The 18435-nt window shown below is 48.9% G+C and overlaps 1 protein-coding gene across 1 annotated transcript in view; it reads right to left on the reverse strand.

Annotated features, from left to right (window-relative positions):
- The window catches only part of SYNE2 (spectrin repeat containing nuclear envelope protein 2), a 172662-nt gene that overhangs the window by 16008 nt on the left and 138219 nt on the right, over positions 1-18435 (reverse strand). The window contains exons 99-101 of the mRNA XM_026088618.1: positions 15942-16100; positions 14760-14926; positions 2725-2887 (exon numbers count right to left, since the gene is read on the reverse strand). Coding sequence (XP_025944403.1) covers positions 2725-2887; positions 14760-14926; positions 15942-16100 — 489 coding nt within the window. The remainder of the gene's footprint in view (positions 1-2724; positions 2888-14759; positions 14927-15941; positions 16101-18435) is intronic.

Raw genomic sequence — 18435 nt, forward strand, 5'->3', positions numbered from 1 at the left:
CCAAAGAAAATGTATTTTACTGACAAGAGCAAACAGGAACTCTCACTGAATGGTATTACTGATTTTAGTGAACGGATAAAGAAGAATTAGTTTTGCTCTAGACTTAAAAAAGACACACTGCTTGTAGGAAACCCAGACGGAGCTGAGGGACGATCTTTGCAGAAATCAGTAAGTTGCAAGGAGTTGAGTACCACCCACTGGCAGGCTCCAGTGGTATTTATATGTGTACCTGAAAGAAGGGCTGAGCCATAAATAGTCAAAATTTGGCTTGTGGGATTTGTGGTAATCTGCAGCTTTACGGGAAGTAAAAGCCCAAATCTTTACTTAGACGAGAGGCTGCCAGAAGCAGACCCAACATCATTTTTAACAGCTTATTAACGATTCACAGCTGTTTTTTAAGCGAGAGGCAGCAGTGTCTTTTTAACATGGGCTCTACTTCTTGGAGCAGGCTCTACCCCGCTACTGTTATCTGGAGAGATTCTTCTGATTTCAGTGAAATCACCCTGGATTTACAGCTACGTTGGAGAAAACAAGAATCTGTTCCACAGATTTTATAATCCCCCTTATTTGCACCGTGCGCTCTTGCTGACACTATCTCATCACTTTTGGTCATGCCTGGGTTCACGCAATGATGCCAGGCAGAGCAGTCGCTGCTGTCAAAGCTGCTTATTCCCAAAGACCTACCTGCGTTAGGGCAGRAGACAAACGCCACGTACTAAATAACGGGGCCAAGACCGTACGTTGGCCCCCACAGGTACTTTTCCATCAGCTCCGCACAACATTGCTCAGCGAGCTTAAACAGACTACGCGATGCTAGACTTCTCCTGCAAACAGCTTTTAGATTTCAAACTGAGTATTATTCGCATTTCAAATCGCTAGCCTTTAACTGAACAAGCACGCCATAAAAGTCTCTGGGTGCCCAACACTTTTCAAGCTTCATTGTTCAAGACAAAACAGGTAAAACACCTCCAGTCACAGATGTCACGCAAAAGCAGCCTGTGAGGCATATTTCTCACCATCACTCCACACTTGTCAAAGCAATTGTTGAGATAAACCCAGGGAAGATCTCTTCACTTGTTGCATTCAGACGAGGGTTTTGCTAAAGCTGAGCAAAAGAGGCTTTTTTTTACTGTGGTCTTTTTTGTCAGCACAGACTTCTCATATCCAGCCTCCTTAAAGCTTATGGTAGAAGGAGACTAGAGGTGCCCTAAGGTCTGTTGTTTGAAACAGAACCCAAACAACAAGGCAGTGAGCAGCTCTGAGGAGCAAACAATGTCTCTCCAGCAAGCTGCAGCTTGAATGCTTGCAGTAAAAATAAATTAGTTGGGACACAATTCTTCTGTGCTCCATGTCTTTGCCTGGCGTAATTTATCATGGCCTTTGAGAATGCACAGGGTTTCGATGAGGAGAAAATATTCCCTTGTCGTTTGCGTGACCATTTGCATTGCAGGTGAAACCATTAGATGCTGGGAGTCAAAGTTTCTGGTGTTTGACCACCTCCTGCCGAGGAGGAGCTGGCCTTTATGGGGCCGCTGGGGCCGCGCGGTGCTCAGCTCTCGCAGAGGGAGAAGGCAGCCCTCAGGTCTGCGTCCCTCAGGGTTTTTTTCTCAGACAAAAGCAGGGGCTGGTGGGAGAGAGGAAGGGACGGGTTACCCACCCCTAYGTGTTCTTTAAGGGCAGATGCTGTAAAGCTTCCGCACTTGATAGTTTATTCTTGATGCTCAGTTTTAGGGCAAATATTGCAGTTTATCCCAGTGGCTAGAGGACAGTCTCTGGAGCTCTGTWTTACAGCAGTGGTGATTCTCAGTGCACCCAGGGACACCCCACTTTGAGCCCGTGCAGATTCAAAGCACAGCCCTGAGCAAGGAGTGACACAGGTTATGCATGCCACCAGCAAGCCTCACGACACTTGGTGCCTCAGAGAAGCTCCTTTTCCTTCTCTAGCTGCTGCAGAGAGAAATTTACTCCAGGACTATCCATCTCATCCCACACTTCTATTTGGCTGGCACAGCTGGCAAGTTCAGCTGGATCCAGTCCTTGCCATCTTCAGTGCTTAAAATCCACATAGATCCTTAGGATCCCCCCACTCAGCTGCTCTCTCAGTGAAATGCCTACACGCACTCAACCAAGGTCTGATAGGGCTTGGCTGGGTCATGCTTATGCCTCAGCAGGATTCACACACCATCTCACCCAACCCTGAGGGGATGTTCAGAGCCTGTCTCCTGGATCAGGCCTCAGTCAAAGGTGTGTTTGCACAAGTCCCCCCTCCAAAGCTCAAACAAACATCCTTTTCGGCCAAGCCCRCTTTGCTCTTGGCAAGGAGGGGGAAGAGGAGTGAGCTAGCAAGGGCAATGCATCAAATCACTGCACTTAAATCCATCACAGCCAGTTTGTAGAAGACCCAGCATTCAGGCCCTGCAGTGCTGAGCCTAAGTCATCCTCGTGGATTTAGCCCGCTGCCTGCATCCCTGTCTAGCCCTTAAGATATCTGTTGTGCTTAACCAAGTAAAAACTATCAAAAATGCTGCAAATCAACACTAACAATACTGAAATTACAGCAATCAAATAAACCAAATGTTTCCCTGTAAAGTGCCTTGGCAGGAAAATGCAGTGAAATGCAGTTAGAAGTCCTGGTTAAAGAAAAGAAATAGGTGATTTTAAACCAGGACCCATTGTAATCAGCAACATTTTAGCTCATTTACTTTGGCTGCTCTCATTTCCCACCTGCTGCTCTGCCAGTCTCTTCTGGATTTCTTGGTCATCACATATGTCGTAAACAACAGGCTTGGAAAGCTCAGACTCAATGCGGGCCAGCCAGGTGCGAAGGTTACTCATGTTTTTGTCCAACAGTTGTATAAAAGCAAAGGTTTCCTTCAGTTTCTTCACCCTAAAGAAACCAGGAAGAATATTTTGTTACAAAGATCTGTAATCAGTGGAAATGATGTTAGCAGGAGGTGATGACAGACACGGATTTATGTAGCACTTACTGTCACACCAAGCTGTTGTCTGTAAATCAGAGCCATGTTTTAGGCAAAATCTACCTAAATTGGCCCAGCAGGTCTCTGCTCTACAATTGCAGGAAGGTCCTGTGTGAATTATTTAATGAAACTAAATGAGCAGAGTGAATTTTTGTAGTCTCATTCATCTGCAAGTGAGATCTTCAGGCAATTCCTGGACATTTGTCTAAGTGGGGGTTTACACTGAAACATGCCTCAGTTAAACTAACATGGATTTTCAGAGACCCTCTAAGGGCCCGATTCTCCTACCACGAATGACGTTGCAGGGCAGCGCTCAGCCAGCGGGGCAGGATCATGCCCAGACGACAGGTCCAACACCTTGGGAGCAGGCACACGGATTTGGACAGGAGAGGAGAAGGCCTGAGCAACGGCAGCTGTAGCCTTACAGCACTACAATGACATTAAAAGCTCTTCTAAACAACACGCTGAAATGTGTAGAGAGGTGCCAGACTCTCCTGGTGGGTGAAAATGAAAAGAAGGATGTGGAAGAGGGAGAATATCCAACAGCTAGGGCGAGTGGTACAGCAGACAGGCAAATGAACTGCTGAGACCATTTACTGCCCTTACAGCTCTTGGTAGCACAGCTCTCAAAGCACAGGCAAACCTTGTCTTTATTTCCAGCCTTCACAGCATATGCCCTTGTCAAAATCCCTTATCAGCCCATAAGACCAGCCTTCTTCAGCCTCTCAAATTATCCAAGTAGCATGTTTGTACGTTTTGGCAAATCTGTCCTCATGTGTTGGAGGAACATCTGTTAAACCACCTCACTGCTCTCCAGTCTCTCCTTGAAATTCACATTTATTGCAATTTCCAACAAAAATTACTAAAAAGCCCAACACCAGGGTGGCATTCATCTCTCCTTACTTCAGACTGACATCAGAGCTCATCATCTAAACCTTTGGAGTAAACGGAGAAAGAAAAATCTAGATGCTGATTTTCATCAGACCTGTCAAACATCCAGCTTACAAGATGAGATGAACTAAAAGCACCATTTTCTCTCCATGAACTCCAGTGGTCTAGATAACTACCACAAATATAAACTTCAACACCGCAGACRCTAATGTCAGGTGAAATGCTTCCGCCCCTGTCCCAGTGAGAAGCTGTTTCTTAGCCAGCATCGATTCCCCATACTATCCATCCTGGCTGCTTGCATCCTTCTGTTGCCTCATTTCATCCCTGTGTCCTTGTCTCCGGGGCAAGGACCATCTTTTCTTCTGTGATTGGCAGATCACCTTGCACAGGATTAAGAGGGGGGGGGGGGAAAAAAAAAGCAAATTTCTGAAKGAAATCATGAACAACTGTCTGGTCTAGCAATTACGCAGCTGAGCCTCATTATCTAAATTAAGCACAGTGCAAAAAAGTCAAAGCACTCATGATGAAAAGGCCCAAACCTTTCCCGTTTATTAGCTGCCCTCATCTATTTGCCAACCCTGCAGGGAACCATCAGCAGCTAAACAAAACCAGTAGCTAGGACTGGAAGGGCAGCTTGAACAAGGGGATCACCGAATGTCCCAAAATGCAGAGGCYGTCGGGAGGTCAGAGATGAGCGCTAACTTACTTGGCTACAGCAGAATTGTGCAAGCTGGGACCAAGGCAGGCAGGCGTGCGTGCGTGCGTGTGTGTGTGTGTGTAATCTCATCTGGTGCATGCAGGGCCAGATTACACCAAGGTAGGAGTGTCCTGGCAGGGTATCTGGAGGCTTCATGCAAAGGACCTGCCCCTCTGCAAGAAGAATGAGGAGTTTCTTGGTCCACTCTCCTGCCTGGCTGTCAACTGTCCCAACCAGCTTTAGAGGAGAGGGGTCCAAACTGCCTGGGGTTGAGTGGCTTTTGCAGCTGCCTGTTCTAGGATATGATACAATGACAGGAAACATGCAGGACAGCTAATCCACGTGAATATGCCACCTTTTAAGCAGCAACTGATCTTATTAGCAATCTTAAGGTAATCAAGCAGGTCAYGTACATCAGCTAGACACTCTTGATTGAAGGTAAAGCACTTATGGAGGATATGTGGGAAAGATCCTGCTGTCCTTGTTCAGTCCCTACTGGTTACTGTGAAGGTACAGAGTAAGGCCAACAAATTTTGGTCTTCATACAGATTAGCAGCACGGGAAGCAGATTTCCCCACCTCTTGGCCCAAAAGGGCCAGACAGCACTTTCAGTTATTTTATGAGGAGGGCAAGAACCAGGACAAGAATGTGCAGGTGAGAAGAGCACAGTCCTGCACCAGGACTCCTGGCACGTATTTAAAAACTCTGCAAAACATGAATTAGTCTTGCATGGTTGGTGCAACCCTACAAGCCACCCTGAAGGATTTGGCCCAAATCTGTGGTCCACCTTGTTGCTGCCTTGCACCCACAAAGCCACCAACACTGGTGTAAAGTGCAAAGCAGCTGCCTCTGCCCCTCCGCACTGATGGTGCTTTCCACTTCTGCAGTTGATACAGAGATACAGTTATGGAGGAAGCCAGCGGATGACAGAACTGTTTAGCTGCTCTGGCTTTCTTTAATGAGCTGTTTTCAGACCTCTGCTCCGAAGTTCAACCCTGTATGCAGAAGGCATCTAGCTCCCCAGCAAACAGCTGTACCAATCCTCCTGCTCCTGGTCCTGCTTCCAGTAAGTGGTACTCAGTGAACATGTCACATTCTGGTAACTGAACAGCATTTTCTCATGCTATCATGGACTGGCAGCAGCATACCCAGAAGACCTCATTCTCCTTCCACTCTCTGCCCTGCTCCTGTCCCACCAGCCAATTTTGTTCCAGTTGGTTATAATGCTCAGCATGTCCTGCTGGCCCCCAGGGCACAGGCTCACCCCATACAGGTGACATGGGAGCACTTCTCCTTGGAGAGATAGGATGATGCAGGCTCTGCATGGAGCACTGAAGGGAGGAACCACTAGAAGCACCAGGCTTGAGGAAGAGTTTGAGCCAAACACGTACATGGTTGCACGGTTAATTCTGCACTGCTTCAGGCCAATTGCAAGGAAAGGAAGGCTAGATCATTGCACTGATCCCGACTACGTTCAGTGGCAATTTATTCTTTGCATACTCTGTTATGTTCCCCAGGTCTGATTCCCCCCAAATAAGCCACCTAACCTACCTCTCCTATTAGAGGGAGTACAGTCCTGTGGACCATGCCTGCTGTCAATGCCTGCCACACACAAATCTGTCCACCCAGAAGACTGCAACAGAGACCTCTTGAAAACTTGCTCCACTTGGCAAGCCTGCTATGCACCACTGACTTTTCCCATGGGAAAGGCAGGACTGTTCCCCTGCAAAGGTAACCACTGCTGTCTTGAACTAGTGCTCTGGAAATGTGTCTGGCTTTTTGCAAGACACACACATGTTGGAACCATCCTAGGCCACAGCTTACTTGTTGGCACCRCAGCTTACCGTGCTGTGCTCAGTACTGTCTCTGTGCTTCCTTCCTCCCTTTTCCGTCTGCATCCACCTGCTTCCCTATCTTGAGGTTGCATTATAAAAAAAATTTGTGGGTTACAAGCCATCTTTCTTCAGTCTACATGCTGGATGACAAGTAGGTGAATACAGACAAGGAGGTCCAAAGCAAAATCCAGGCAGAGTAGATTATAATTAAACATCTTTATGATTGACAGCACATTCAATAAATAAGAAAAGCAATAGCTTTAGAATCCAAGTGTTTTTTTCAGGAAAAACATTATTATTATTATTTTGGCTTAGAAACCACTCTAAAATTCAAGATACAAGTATTACCCTAYATATATGGGGCTGTATCTGCTAGTGTTACTAGCAACAGCCCCAAAGACAGCATCACTGTGGTACTGTGAGCTTGTATTTACTTTCTAGCAGTTGCCATTACAGATGCACCAATGTAATTGAGTAATTTAATTGTTACATATTCTGGAGAGAATATGACATTTGTCAGTCTAACCACCCTTAATGCTCTGCGTCATTAATCTCAACCTTGCACTAAACAGCCAGAGAAAAACAAAAACCTAATAAAAGTTCATAGTAGTGCAGTGACTAAATAGGAAGGCAGTCTTCTCCAGATGTTCATGATGACTGATTCTTCTTGCTACAGTCAAGACACACAAAGCCCAAAATAAAGGGTGGGGCTCTACTATGAAGAAACAGGTGAGACGATGAGAAAGCTGGGCATCCCCAACAGATGCACAGGAGTCAAAGGGAACTGTCATTTCTCCAACTACAGCTCAAAGAAYAACGTAAAAAAAGACTACCTATCCCCATAAAAGTCACATATTTGCAAYGACCACGTTCAGCTTGCCTAGTTGCAAGTATTCTTGCAAACTATCTGCTGTTTGCAGAAAAGAAACCTTGTAAACACTTTTGAGATGCAGCCCGAGAGGGCCATTTGTCCTGAAAGACAGATCTCCTTGGAGCTGAGTAGGGCTTTGCAAGCCACCAAGCCTGGGGCAGAAGCTGCCCTGTGACCAGGTGACCAATCACCCAACATCTGTTGAGTCCAGTCACCCAACATCCATTGCATTAATAGCTGTAAAAGTTCATTAGAGGATATGAGCTTCTCCCAGTTACCTAGAGGGCAAAAGGGGGTAACACCATAAATAATTGAATTCCTCTACAGAATATGATTCTCACGTTATTTGGTCACACAGGCAAAACTTAGCATTTACTGGATAAAGGCCTAGCGATACACAGTTCACTTCCCAATGACAACAGACCAAGAAAAAAAAAATCCAAAAAACCCCAACAAATATCACCATCACCATAAAAAGACCAACAAACTCAAACAACTCATATACTTTGCAGTGGGCCCAACTTAATTATTTCCTGATTCAAAGGAGTGTGTAGACACATGCATTAGGCGCATGGGATAAGCCCAGCAAAGCCAGTTTCTAAACATCTTAATCTTTACATCAAAATATAAGTGGCAGAAAAAGACAGAACAGAACTAGTAGATTACGACCAAAAGCTGGCTGCAAAAGCGAGCAGCAGGACCGACTGCCCTGACCCGAACTGGGTACGGGACTTAACGGGCCCCTGCTGAAGCTGCCGGTTAACACCGGTATTGGGTTACAGGAGAAACGTGTGAGGCCGTTTCAGGCTGAACGCCCCCAGACAAGCAGCGTTCAGCAGTTACCGCTCAGGCAGCGTCTGGCTCCCAGGCTGCCCGAAACGCGCTCACGCAAACCCGAGGCTCTGCAAAATGCCTGCCAGGTGCATCCCGCCGGCTGCCAGCGCTGCGGGCAGAGGCGCCGGACAGCGCGAGCTGTCACCGATAACGCCCCAAGAAACGGGAACCGTCCTGACGCCTCGTCCATCTGCACAAGCGTCACGCTAGCCAGGCAGCGAAAGACACTGCGTGCGTCTATTTAAAGCAGAGGATGAGCCGACACTGCCCTGCCAGCTGAGGGGGATTACGACCGACTTTCCGGGATGCGCAAAAAGGGGAAACCTTTGTTCGGGAGCTTAAGCGTGCGAGGGATAAAGGACGCAGCTCCGGGGGGCGGCGTCAGAGGCAAATTTGGGCCTTGATGCAACCCCCCCCCCGGGGATCCCTCCGCAGAGCCGCCGAGCCGGAGACCCTGTGCCCGCGGAGGGCAGGGTGGAGCGGCGGCCCCCCGACGCCCCCCGCCTCGGGGCCGCCAGCCGCACGGCCCGTTTCAGCCCCCCGCTGAAGGGCCGCGTCTCCCTCCTCCTCCTCCTCCTCCCCCCCGGCACTGCGCGCTCGCTCGCTCGCTGGCGGCCGCCGCGGCGCCTTCCCCCACCGCCGGCCGGCCGAAACGCGCCCCGGCCCACCGCCCGGCCAAGATGGCACTTACGGCTCGCCAGGGAAAACCATTCCTGGGCGCTCGCGAATCCCCGGCGGGGCGGCGAGGGGCCGCGCCACGCGCGGAGGAGGAGGAGGAGGAGGAGGAGGAAACCCCTCCTCCGCCCGTGCGCCCTATTTATCCGCCGCGGTAGCATCCCGCCGGGGGGAGGCTCGCCCGGCCTCCCCTCGCCCCCCGCACCGGGCCCGCCGCGCCGCGGGGTGGGATTTACCTGGCGAACGGCCGCATCGCTCCTCGCAGCAGCAGCAGCAGCAGCAAAACCCCCAAACCGGGAGCCGGCTGGCGGCAGCCCGGCGGCAGACGGGAGGCTGCGAAACCCAAAAGGTGGATTCGATGCTCGGCTCGTCCCCCCGCACGCGCGAGGGAGCAGCCGCGGCGCCAGGGTCAACCCGCAGCCCGCCCCGACACGCGGGAGCGTGCATCCCCGCGCCCGCTCGCACCCTTGCGATTACAGCACAGCTACTTAGGCACGAATTAAAGCCTTCCCCCATGCACCGGCCTGTCCTCCCTTTAACCCTGCGGTGCTGCCACGGTGTTATGCCGGAGGGCAAAATAACAGTCTCCGTTTCCGATAGCATGCGTTTGGGGAAAAATACATGGGTGTAATTGGCGTGTGTCATTACTGCCCGAGAAGACGGGTTACGGGAAAATAAATAAATAAATAAATAAAACAAACACAGGCAGAAGTCGGAGGACCTTGGATTAAAAGTCACTCCCCACCCAGCTAATATTAGCAGGAAAAAAAAAGTTACGGTAATCCCACCAAAAACGCAAGGAATGATTTTGAGATCAGAAGCTTCGCRGGGCTCAGGTAACCTTGGGCAGACCTGTATTTCCTTGCCGACCGCTCGTACTCGGCCCCTGCTCGAACGAGCGAGGCCGGAGAAGCCGCCTCTCGCCGTGATAGGGGTTCAGACCCTGGCAGCGAAGCCACGGTGCGGGCTCGAGTCGCCTGGACGCTTTAACCCGGTCACAGCTTGGGGGAGGGTCTGCAAGGCATTTGCCATGGAGGGCYGGAGGCGGAAAGTTGGGAAATCGCCCTCCAAACTCAGCAGGCGGACAGCAGGATGGCACACGGCATAACCCGAATAAACTCCACCGTCCGGCCTGATAACATAATGAACTCTGTCACAGCTTTTGCACCGAAAAGAAGCGTAATCCCTTWAGGACAGGGAGAACAAGGAAAGAAAGGAGGCAGCTTGCAAGCGAGATTTCAACTGCACGGATTTTTGCATCGAAACGATCGCAAGAACGAGATTTTGAGAGTTTTGCTGTGACAAACCAGGATAATTCAGCCACAAACGGTTGTGTCATTTACCCAGGGCCTCATGCCAGCACGCGCTGCTTCACTTGCCACGCAATACYGCTCCGCAGCAGTTCGAAAGACCTTTGAACCCGTCGGGGTGCGTCTGCACAGCTACAGTGGCGGCGGGGTAGGACGGCGCTCCGACACGTGGCCCTGCCAAAGGGCAAGCGCCGCGGCGGCGAAGAAATAGGCAGAGCAGCTTGCAAGCGCAGGGGAGGGACCTCATTCCTGGCTCAAAGGCGGAAAAAGGCAAAGAGGAGGCATGCCTTGCCTTGGCAGCTTCCCTACGACAGCACGCTTGCATGGGAGGGCACCGTCATCTGAACCGACTCCTGTGACGCACGCAAGAAACGTGCCTTTCRCCACGAACCTGACCCACCGAAGAGGAAAGCTCACCGCAGCGCGCCCACGGTCAGGGCAGCTCGGAAACGCCGTGCCCTCTCCAGGGGCACACGGAAGCGGGAAGAGCGGCAGGACTGACATACGGGGTGCCGGGAGGTACAGAAATGCCCGTCTTTCTTGCTGCGGAGACCAACCCRCAGACCAAAAAACCGCCACAGCCAGCCATCCATGAAGCTGGTGGCTACGGTGAAGGCTCAGGTAGCCTCCGAGCACCCCGTGGGCTCCGCCGAGAGCCCTGCAGGCCACGCGGGCGCCCTCCCGAGCCGCAGGCAGGTGCAGTGCACGCCGCAGCCTGGAAAGCAAACCCRTCCCCGCGGGGCTCGGAGGCAAAGCGTGACGTTAACAGCGGTGGCGGACCGGCCACCGAAGGACACAGAGGGACGGGGCTGAGCCGGCGCCGGCAGCGTGGTTCCCTGGCAACTCTCGGCGGTGAACGCAGGCGCTGCCGCGGAGCGCTGCTCCAAGGCACRCCGGGTATGTAAATCCCCCTCCACGGGTTTTGGCCGCCTGCCACCCCCGTGCAGCCTGCACGCTCGCTCTCCTGCTGCTTCAGGCCTTYGCTTGGGCACGTGTGCAAGCGCGCAGCCCGTTCTTTTGACACGGTGCTGTGGCGATGAGAGAAAATAAGCACGAGATTTTTTGTGCCCCTTTTCACAGCCAGCAGAGCACTCTTCCTCCTGTTAGCACGTCTGCAGTCTTCCTCTACCAACAGGGACGTAAGCACAAGAACCTCCATAGCTTCATGGCTGAACAAAAATGCATTTGCCTGCCTGAAAAGGAGAGCAAATGTCTTAAGGGTTATTTTATCCCATGAGAATTAACATTTGGAGACCTTTCCCGGCGTGCACCAAGCCACGCTCCGGCCGCAGCGCGTGCGGCAGGGCTTCGTCACCGCGCGAGCCAAGCGCGCATACAAGGAAGGTGTTAAGTCCTGCGAGCGCTGCAGATCTGAGCAGATCTGAGCTTGTCACCATGAACTAAGGGAATYGCTTCACGGACTAAATGGAGAGCTCACCTAATTTGCCCATCTGTCCCAGGCTGTTTATTGGTTTAAAACGCTGAAATAAGCTCTCARGAGGAATGCTGCGTATTGAGTAGATTGGCCTGAGATTGGTTTGCTTTTATTTTGATATGATACACACATACACACGTATACTGCCCCACAGAAAAGATGAATGTTACCTGCAGGGTCAGCCATGGAGACACTAGAAATGACAGCATTAAAGKTGCCTATAAATCTTGATTGGACTCCCTTGTGGGTATGGATTATTTTATAGTCTGTAATCACAGGATCATACACTACTTGCTCGCAGGAAAGATTCAGCCCGCAGAATGGAGGTAGGCTTTGAACAGGAGAGGTGCAATACGCACCTTCTCCTCCCACGCAGTGCATCGCTCAGTGCTTTACGCACTGCCCATGTCATGGCCTGCCCTGGAGGCACCATGGGATTCGGTCCTCGCCCCTGTGACCGCCAGCCCCCCAGGGCCAGGAAGTGTGGCGGTGGGGTGCTGGGCACTCTCAAGTGCAAGTAAAGGCAGCAGGCAGTTAGGCTTTTAAAATAACCTGCTGGAGTCACAATATTCGTCAAACAAAATCTGCAAGTGGTCTTGGATTCAGCACCCAAAACTCAGAAAATATGCAACTTCCTTGCTACGGCCACAGATCTGCAAAATCAGGAGCAAAACCCCTTCCTCATTCACTAAGATGTTGTGAAAATAAGTTACTATAAGTAGCTTTGTCAGGGGCATGATGAGATTACTTCTCCACCACTGCAGAAATTACTAATTTCCCTCCAGGTAGCATTCTCCCATCTCAATGGCAAGAACCTCCTCGGCCTCCAGCAGTCTTGCCCTGGAGCGTTTGCTCCATCCCGTTTATTCTCCCCAGTGGACAAAGCGGGGGTCCTGCGCGAGGGGTTACGTCAGGGTGTGCCGTGACGGGGAGCAGCTGTGCAGCACGGCAGTCTCTCCYCCTCCGTGCAACACCACCCTCGTGCAAGAGGGCCAACCCAAATTCTGCCATCTCACAGCTTTCAACTGCATCCTAGCTCTTTTAGCACTGCTTAAATACAAATTTTAAGGCTTTYGCAAAAGCAAACTGAAAAGGAGAGAGAGGGTCTCTCAGTGTGGGGCATCACAACCCACACTCACAGGTCATCTCATCTCCAGACCAAGGCTCCTTGCTCTGCTTTGCCCCCCMTGAAGAGGCCCAACTCGTGTCATGTCTGTGATCAGTAATGCTGCTCCTCCCTCCCTGGGTTAAGAGAGGTTGCCCCCAGAAAGCACAGGTGGGACCTCCTCTTCAGTGCCCCAGAGTCCACCACTGAGGTGGAAATCTCAGTGAACATCTATTCAAGCCTAATTCAGCTCCCTCCAGATCTCAGCTGGATTAGGTGAGAAGGGAGATGTGCTACACGCATGCTGCAAAATGCTGCAACACACTGGTCTGAGGGGACCAGCAAACCCGCTGGGCTGCCTGATAGCCCTGGGCCACCAAGGGAGTCACTTAAAACCACCTTCTGTCAGTTCCTTCCAGTTCTTCACCCTGGTCCTGAACGCAGAATTGGTGGGAAATCCCACGTGGAAGCCAGTATGTTCAAAGGCCTTTTAGGCTGAGAACCCAGGAATTGTCACATAGGAGCAAATCACCTCTCTAGTAGCTGCTAAATCCAGTTACCTAATGATGGGGCTATGTTGATACTCTAGGGAAACGTGCACTAACCTACCTCAGAGCACCACCATACGTTTGTCTGAAGGTAAAGCTTTAAGACATCCCAAGTAGACAGACAAGTGCCCTAATGGCAGAGACTACTTGAAYAGAGAGCCAGATATTGCTGTAAATACCCCACCAGTTCTTTAGCATATTTTCATAAACATTACTGGAAATGTGCCATGTTTACTTGAGCTTTAAAATACTGTGCATTTTAATCTGCATTTAAGAATTGTTACGATTCATAACTAACAGAAAACAAAACATAAATGACCGCAAAACAGTTTTAAAAGCAAACAGTATGTTGCCATAAGACAAGAACAGAAAAAGTGCTGACATAACAGCAAAACATTAATTCCTACAAATAAACCATCGGCACTCTGCGAGAGGAACTGTTCCAAGACATATCTACAGACGAAGTAGGTGTTAGATCCTAAGAAGGCTGTTTCTGCTTAATCATTCACGGCTCATGTGTCACCATTAATTCAGATCTAATTTCAGGTTAAGATCCAGCACACTTGGCACGACATAGCCACAGCACAACCACCGACTTCGTCTGCCCCGAACGTTAACCGAGCGGAGAGAGCTTCTCCAGGCCCAGAGGAGCGCGACGTGGGGGTTACAGGGAAAACCAAAGCTTGGGAGAGAAGTTGAGACTGATACTAATGTTGTGTTGGTCTTTTTATTTCTGTATTGCTAAAAAATGCAGGAAGGAGAAGAGACCAGCCCAGCATCCTCTTCCCGAGTTGTGGTAGAAACTCAAAGATTATGGTGAAATGAGATAGGCTCAACAAGGCTAATATTAAATTGATCACGATGTTCTTAACTCTTTCAAGTATAGTAAGGATGATTAATCCAATAAGAAGAGGTCACTGCCTGGACTACGTAGGTTTTTGTTTTAGTTTCTCCTGGTAGTGCCACCCAGGTTACCACCATGAAGAAGATACTGAATTTAAAAAATAAACTCGTGGTATGGCCTTTCAGTCATAGTTAGGGAAGAAAGAATGATTAAAGAAATAGCACTAATATTCAGGGAAATTCCATACACTTTTGAAGGTCAAAAGGGAATATTATCATTACATAAATCTGACCGTCTGCACAGACAGGTCAGGGATCTCCTCAAATTCTGTGCAAATATGTGAGGAAGAAATAGAGTCTTGTCTTTTAAAACAGGAGGTTCTCCTAAAGAGCCCAAATAAACTCCCTCCACACAGCCTTAAAATTAAGCTGTGTCCAACACAAACAACAGAGAAATTGCTTTGACTCTTCCTTTTACATAGCTCCCATGATTAAAATTATATTACATATGAATTCTTACACCCTGCCTGCCAGCATTGGATAAATTAAGACATTTGGTGTCATAATACAGCAAAAACTTGTAACAAAAAACCCGCAAAACTGAAGTTAAATTTGAATTTCAATAATACAATTAATTTTAAAAAGAATTCAAACGTTGTGTCTGTTTGTTTCTGAAGGTTGAGGACACTGGTCTCTAACTTTTATCTCACATAAAACACTGAAAATCATTTTCTTACCGTGCTCCAATGACATCAAAGAGATGCTGCCAGCGATCATTGATTTTGTTGAGTTTGTCATCTATTTCTGCAACTCGGCTCTTGTTGCTAACCTTCATGAGCTGGTCACCCATTTGTTTCAAGTGAAGCTTATTTTCACTGAACAGGTTTATTTCTTCCATGCAATCCTGACAAATACACACAAACATTGCTTAACTCCTGGGCAAAAAACAAACAGAACTATCTATTTCTTTCCCCACATRTGGGATGTGAAAGCAGGTTTGGCTTGGGATGGCTGAGGTTTCTACATCAGTACATAAAATCCTTTCACTTAAAAAAAAAAACCAAAAAAAAACCCCCCTCAATGGAAAAGCTCTCACAATGAAGCCACTATGAAAAAATAAGCAGCTTAAAGACTAGTAAAGGCCAGGAGTAAGTACTCCTAAAAATAGCAATTTAACATTCTAAATTTGCCCCTCCTTTCCTGATTTAACCTAATTTTTCAATGAAGCTACCTTGAAAGAATCCAAATTCAAGCCTAGGATGACTTTATTTTGCTGGTATTCTTATCCAGAGGAGATCTGGGATTAGATACTGAGCCCTTCAAGCCACACAGAAGAGCTCTGTAGCAAAAAATGGCCCTGTTTTAAATCAAGCTAATAGGAAGGTATCAGGAAGCACTAACTGGACTGAGTACTGACACGAAGGCACAGAATTATTCCCCATTTTGATCCATAGGTTTCATTTTTGGTTGTGATAGCCCCTTATTTGGCTCACATAAGACCTGCCACATCCTCCAACCTTTCCTTTGCCTGTGGACTGGCACTTTCATAACAGCTGACCCTGGCTAGAGGCGGCGACGGCAGCGAGACATGCCAGGACACCTCCGATCCCTGCGAAGGAGGCTCTGAGAGCAGCGTACGTGCACGACCACAACGACCCAGACCCCCAGACCGGTAACGAATATGCGTCACGCTCGATGCCTGAACGCAGCCAGGTGGTACTTCTGCTCTGCATTTTGTTCCCAGTCTGAACATCGAGAAGATAAGAGCTGAGGACGGAGTATCTCAGCTCCTCGCAGAAGCCTGTAAGTGCTGTTTTCAGACCACGTGTCGCTTCCCGGGGGCAAGGAAGAGACGGGGACTGGCGTCTCTATAACGAGTTACCACACCGCAATTCAAGAAACGCTGCGCTGCTACCTACCTTCTGCAACTTGTCTATCATGTCTTCAATGCTAACATCCGCAGTCTGCAGCACTTTGCTTTCCATCTGCACCAGCCACGAGCACAGCTCCTTATTCTTTTCATTGAACACAACCCAGACGTTGAGTCTGTCCTCTATCTCCTGCTTACGCAGAGATACCTGCGGACAAGCGTACACGTTAATCGCTGGCAACGGCTGTCTCGGGAAGGAAACCAGAGATTATGAACCCTCTAATTTCTAGTCTACATTTGATTGTGTTCCATTTTGCAGGAGCAGTTATTAAATATCTCTAGCTTTCTTTCTAAAGCCAGCAAGCAGATTGTTATTATGTGTTATTTTGGATAGCAGGGCCAGAAGTTGTCTAGCAAACAGCAGATTCTCTCCTTCAGGGGAATGAAACTGGGTGACAGCTTTATAAATAATGATGTTATACAACAATTTAAGTATYRCTTAGTGAAAACTTTAAAATGCCAAACAAAGAAGTCATATAAAATATATAATTAACCACATAAAATTGAATCAAGTCTYATATACAACACAAAATGAATAACATCCAGGTAAGTTTTTGTTTTTCCTGTAATTGTAAGAGAAACTTCGCAACCACTAACTGCAATTATATCTCTAAAATACTTCCCTGTTCTCCTCCCATTTGCTCATCTCCTCTTACAGAACCTCCAAACAGCTCAGCATCAAGAATCTATCCTTTTTCTTGGAAAATGTGGACTTTTTCCTTACCAGGATGCATGAACATAAGGTCTAGATAGGGAAATTAAGATCTGATGGTACCTGAACCAGCAGTGCTAATACCACAGTTCCACCATCTTCGAAAGAAGCAGGCTCACTGATCTAGAAGCTAGTGCTACTTATTCTAGCCTAGGGTGTTTAAGTATATATTTGTATTCATTTGTCTGCTTTGATGGATTCCTGCACTAAGACAACCCACACCTATGGAAGAAGGAAGTGAAAAACAGTGCAAGTTACATTAAAACAAAACAGACRACTAAGCCCCCTCCACCCACAAACTTTGAGCAAAACACTTTGCTCKACTTGACTGCAAATGGCCACTCCAACACCACCATGTGGCAGGACACGTACCCCCTCTTCCCATCTAAYGTGCACCTCATACAGCATGTGGCTCCTCAAAACACTCTTGCTGATTCTCCTCTAACCAACCTCTAACACTATTTTGTCCCTCGGTGCGACGTTTAAGTGTACAAGGGGGAAGCAAGACCAGCTCCAATAAGACCTGGACCAGAACGGAAGCTACCGAGTGATCTCTCCGAGTGRTTGCTTTTGTCCTTTAAATTCTGACTTTTTTTTAAGAGGGGGGTGGGGAGGTGAAACAGATGTCTAAAGCTTTCTTGCTGACTAGTCGATCTGCGCAAAGAGATGAGACCCACAGCACTGTGTTGGGACAAAGGAAAACGTTTTCCAAAGTTTGCATTAGGAAGAAGTCTCCTGGAAACCCCGGAGACCTTAGACAGTCTACCAGAGTGCTGCGACACCCCTGCTTCTGGGACACCCCCGTTGTACCCTCGGCATCAGTGGGGYGAGAGGGCAATCACTCAGCCCTCCTCCAGCACCTCCCTCATGCAGAGGTAAGGTAAGTCAGCCCATGCAAGAAGAGACAACGAACGTCAGCAAAACCATCGTTAAATCCTGCAAATGATCCCAGTTCCAATCTGCCTGCTGAGCATGGGGCAAGGCAGGATCCCTAAGAGCGAGAAGCAGCTTTTAGTTAGCTAAACCAAGACAGACTGGGGGTAAAACAGGAATGAGCTGTAAAGAGCCACGGACAAGCTTCCGGGCACATCAGCCCTTCTTCAGGCCAGGCCTTGCTGCCAGCACCCTCTCCTTGGATCAGCTGCACCAGCACCAGCTCCTTCCTCTCCAGCTCTGCCTCTCCAGCCAGACCTCTCCGTAGGCATTTCCAGCCATCCTTGCCCTCCACCTTGCCCTCCTGCTCCCACTTCAATAGTGCTTCTGTGGTTCTGCACTTAGCAGCCGAGTAAGACACTACACGTTTGCCCTCTGACAGGGTGTCCCATATGTTGGCATTCATTAGGACGGGATCCTCTCTGACATGAATAGTTAAATCTTTGACCTACATGTACCTTGCTAGGGCAGCTATGTAAAAACTAATCCCTCCGAGTGCATCTGCTCATTAAGCGTGCTTATTTCCCTGCTCCGTCCAGCACGGGCATCTGGCTGCCCTGCTCCGACGCCCACGACAGCTGGAGCAGCGTCTGCCTTGCAAAGACTTTCAGATCTCTGCACTGACGCCGCAGTTTGTTTTTAGATGATACATCTTGAGCTCCTCTAATTTGATCACCAAACAAAGCAGTTATGCTAGCAGCAAAACCAATAAAGTTGGCTTTCCTGCGTACTCGTGCCCAGAGCTGAGCATCAGCGACGGCTCTCCGGGGGCCAGTTAGGGCTGTGCAACCATTTCAGCGTGTCCCTCAGCTTGCAGCACCAAATAGGTTTCCCTCCA

This window comes from Apteryx rowi, unplaced genomic scaffold (genome assembly GCF_003343035.1).
Source record: "Apteryx rowi isolate R43461 unplaced genomic scaffold, aptRow1 scaffold_78, whole genome shotgun sequence".
Lineage (NCBI taxonomy): Eukaryota > Metazoa > Chordata > Aves > Apterygiformes > Apterygidae > Apteryx > Apteryx rowi.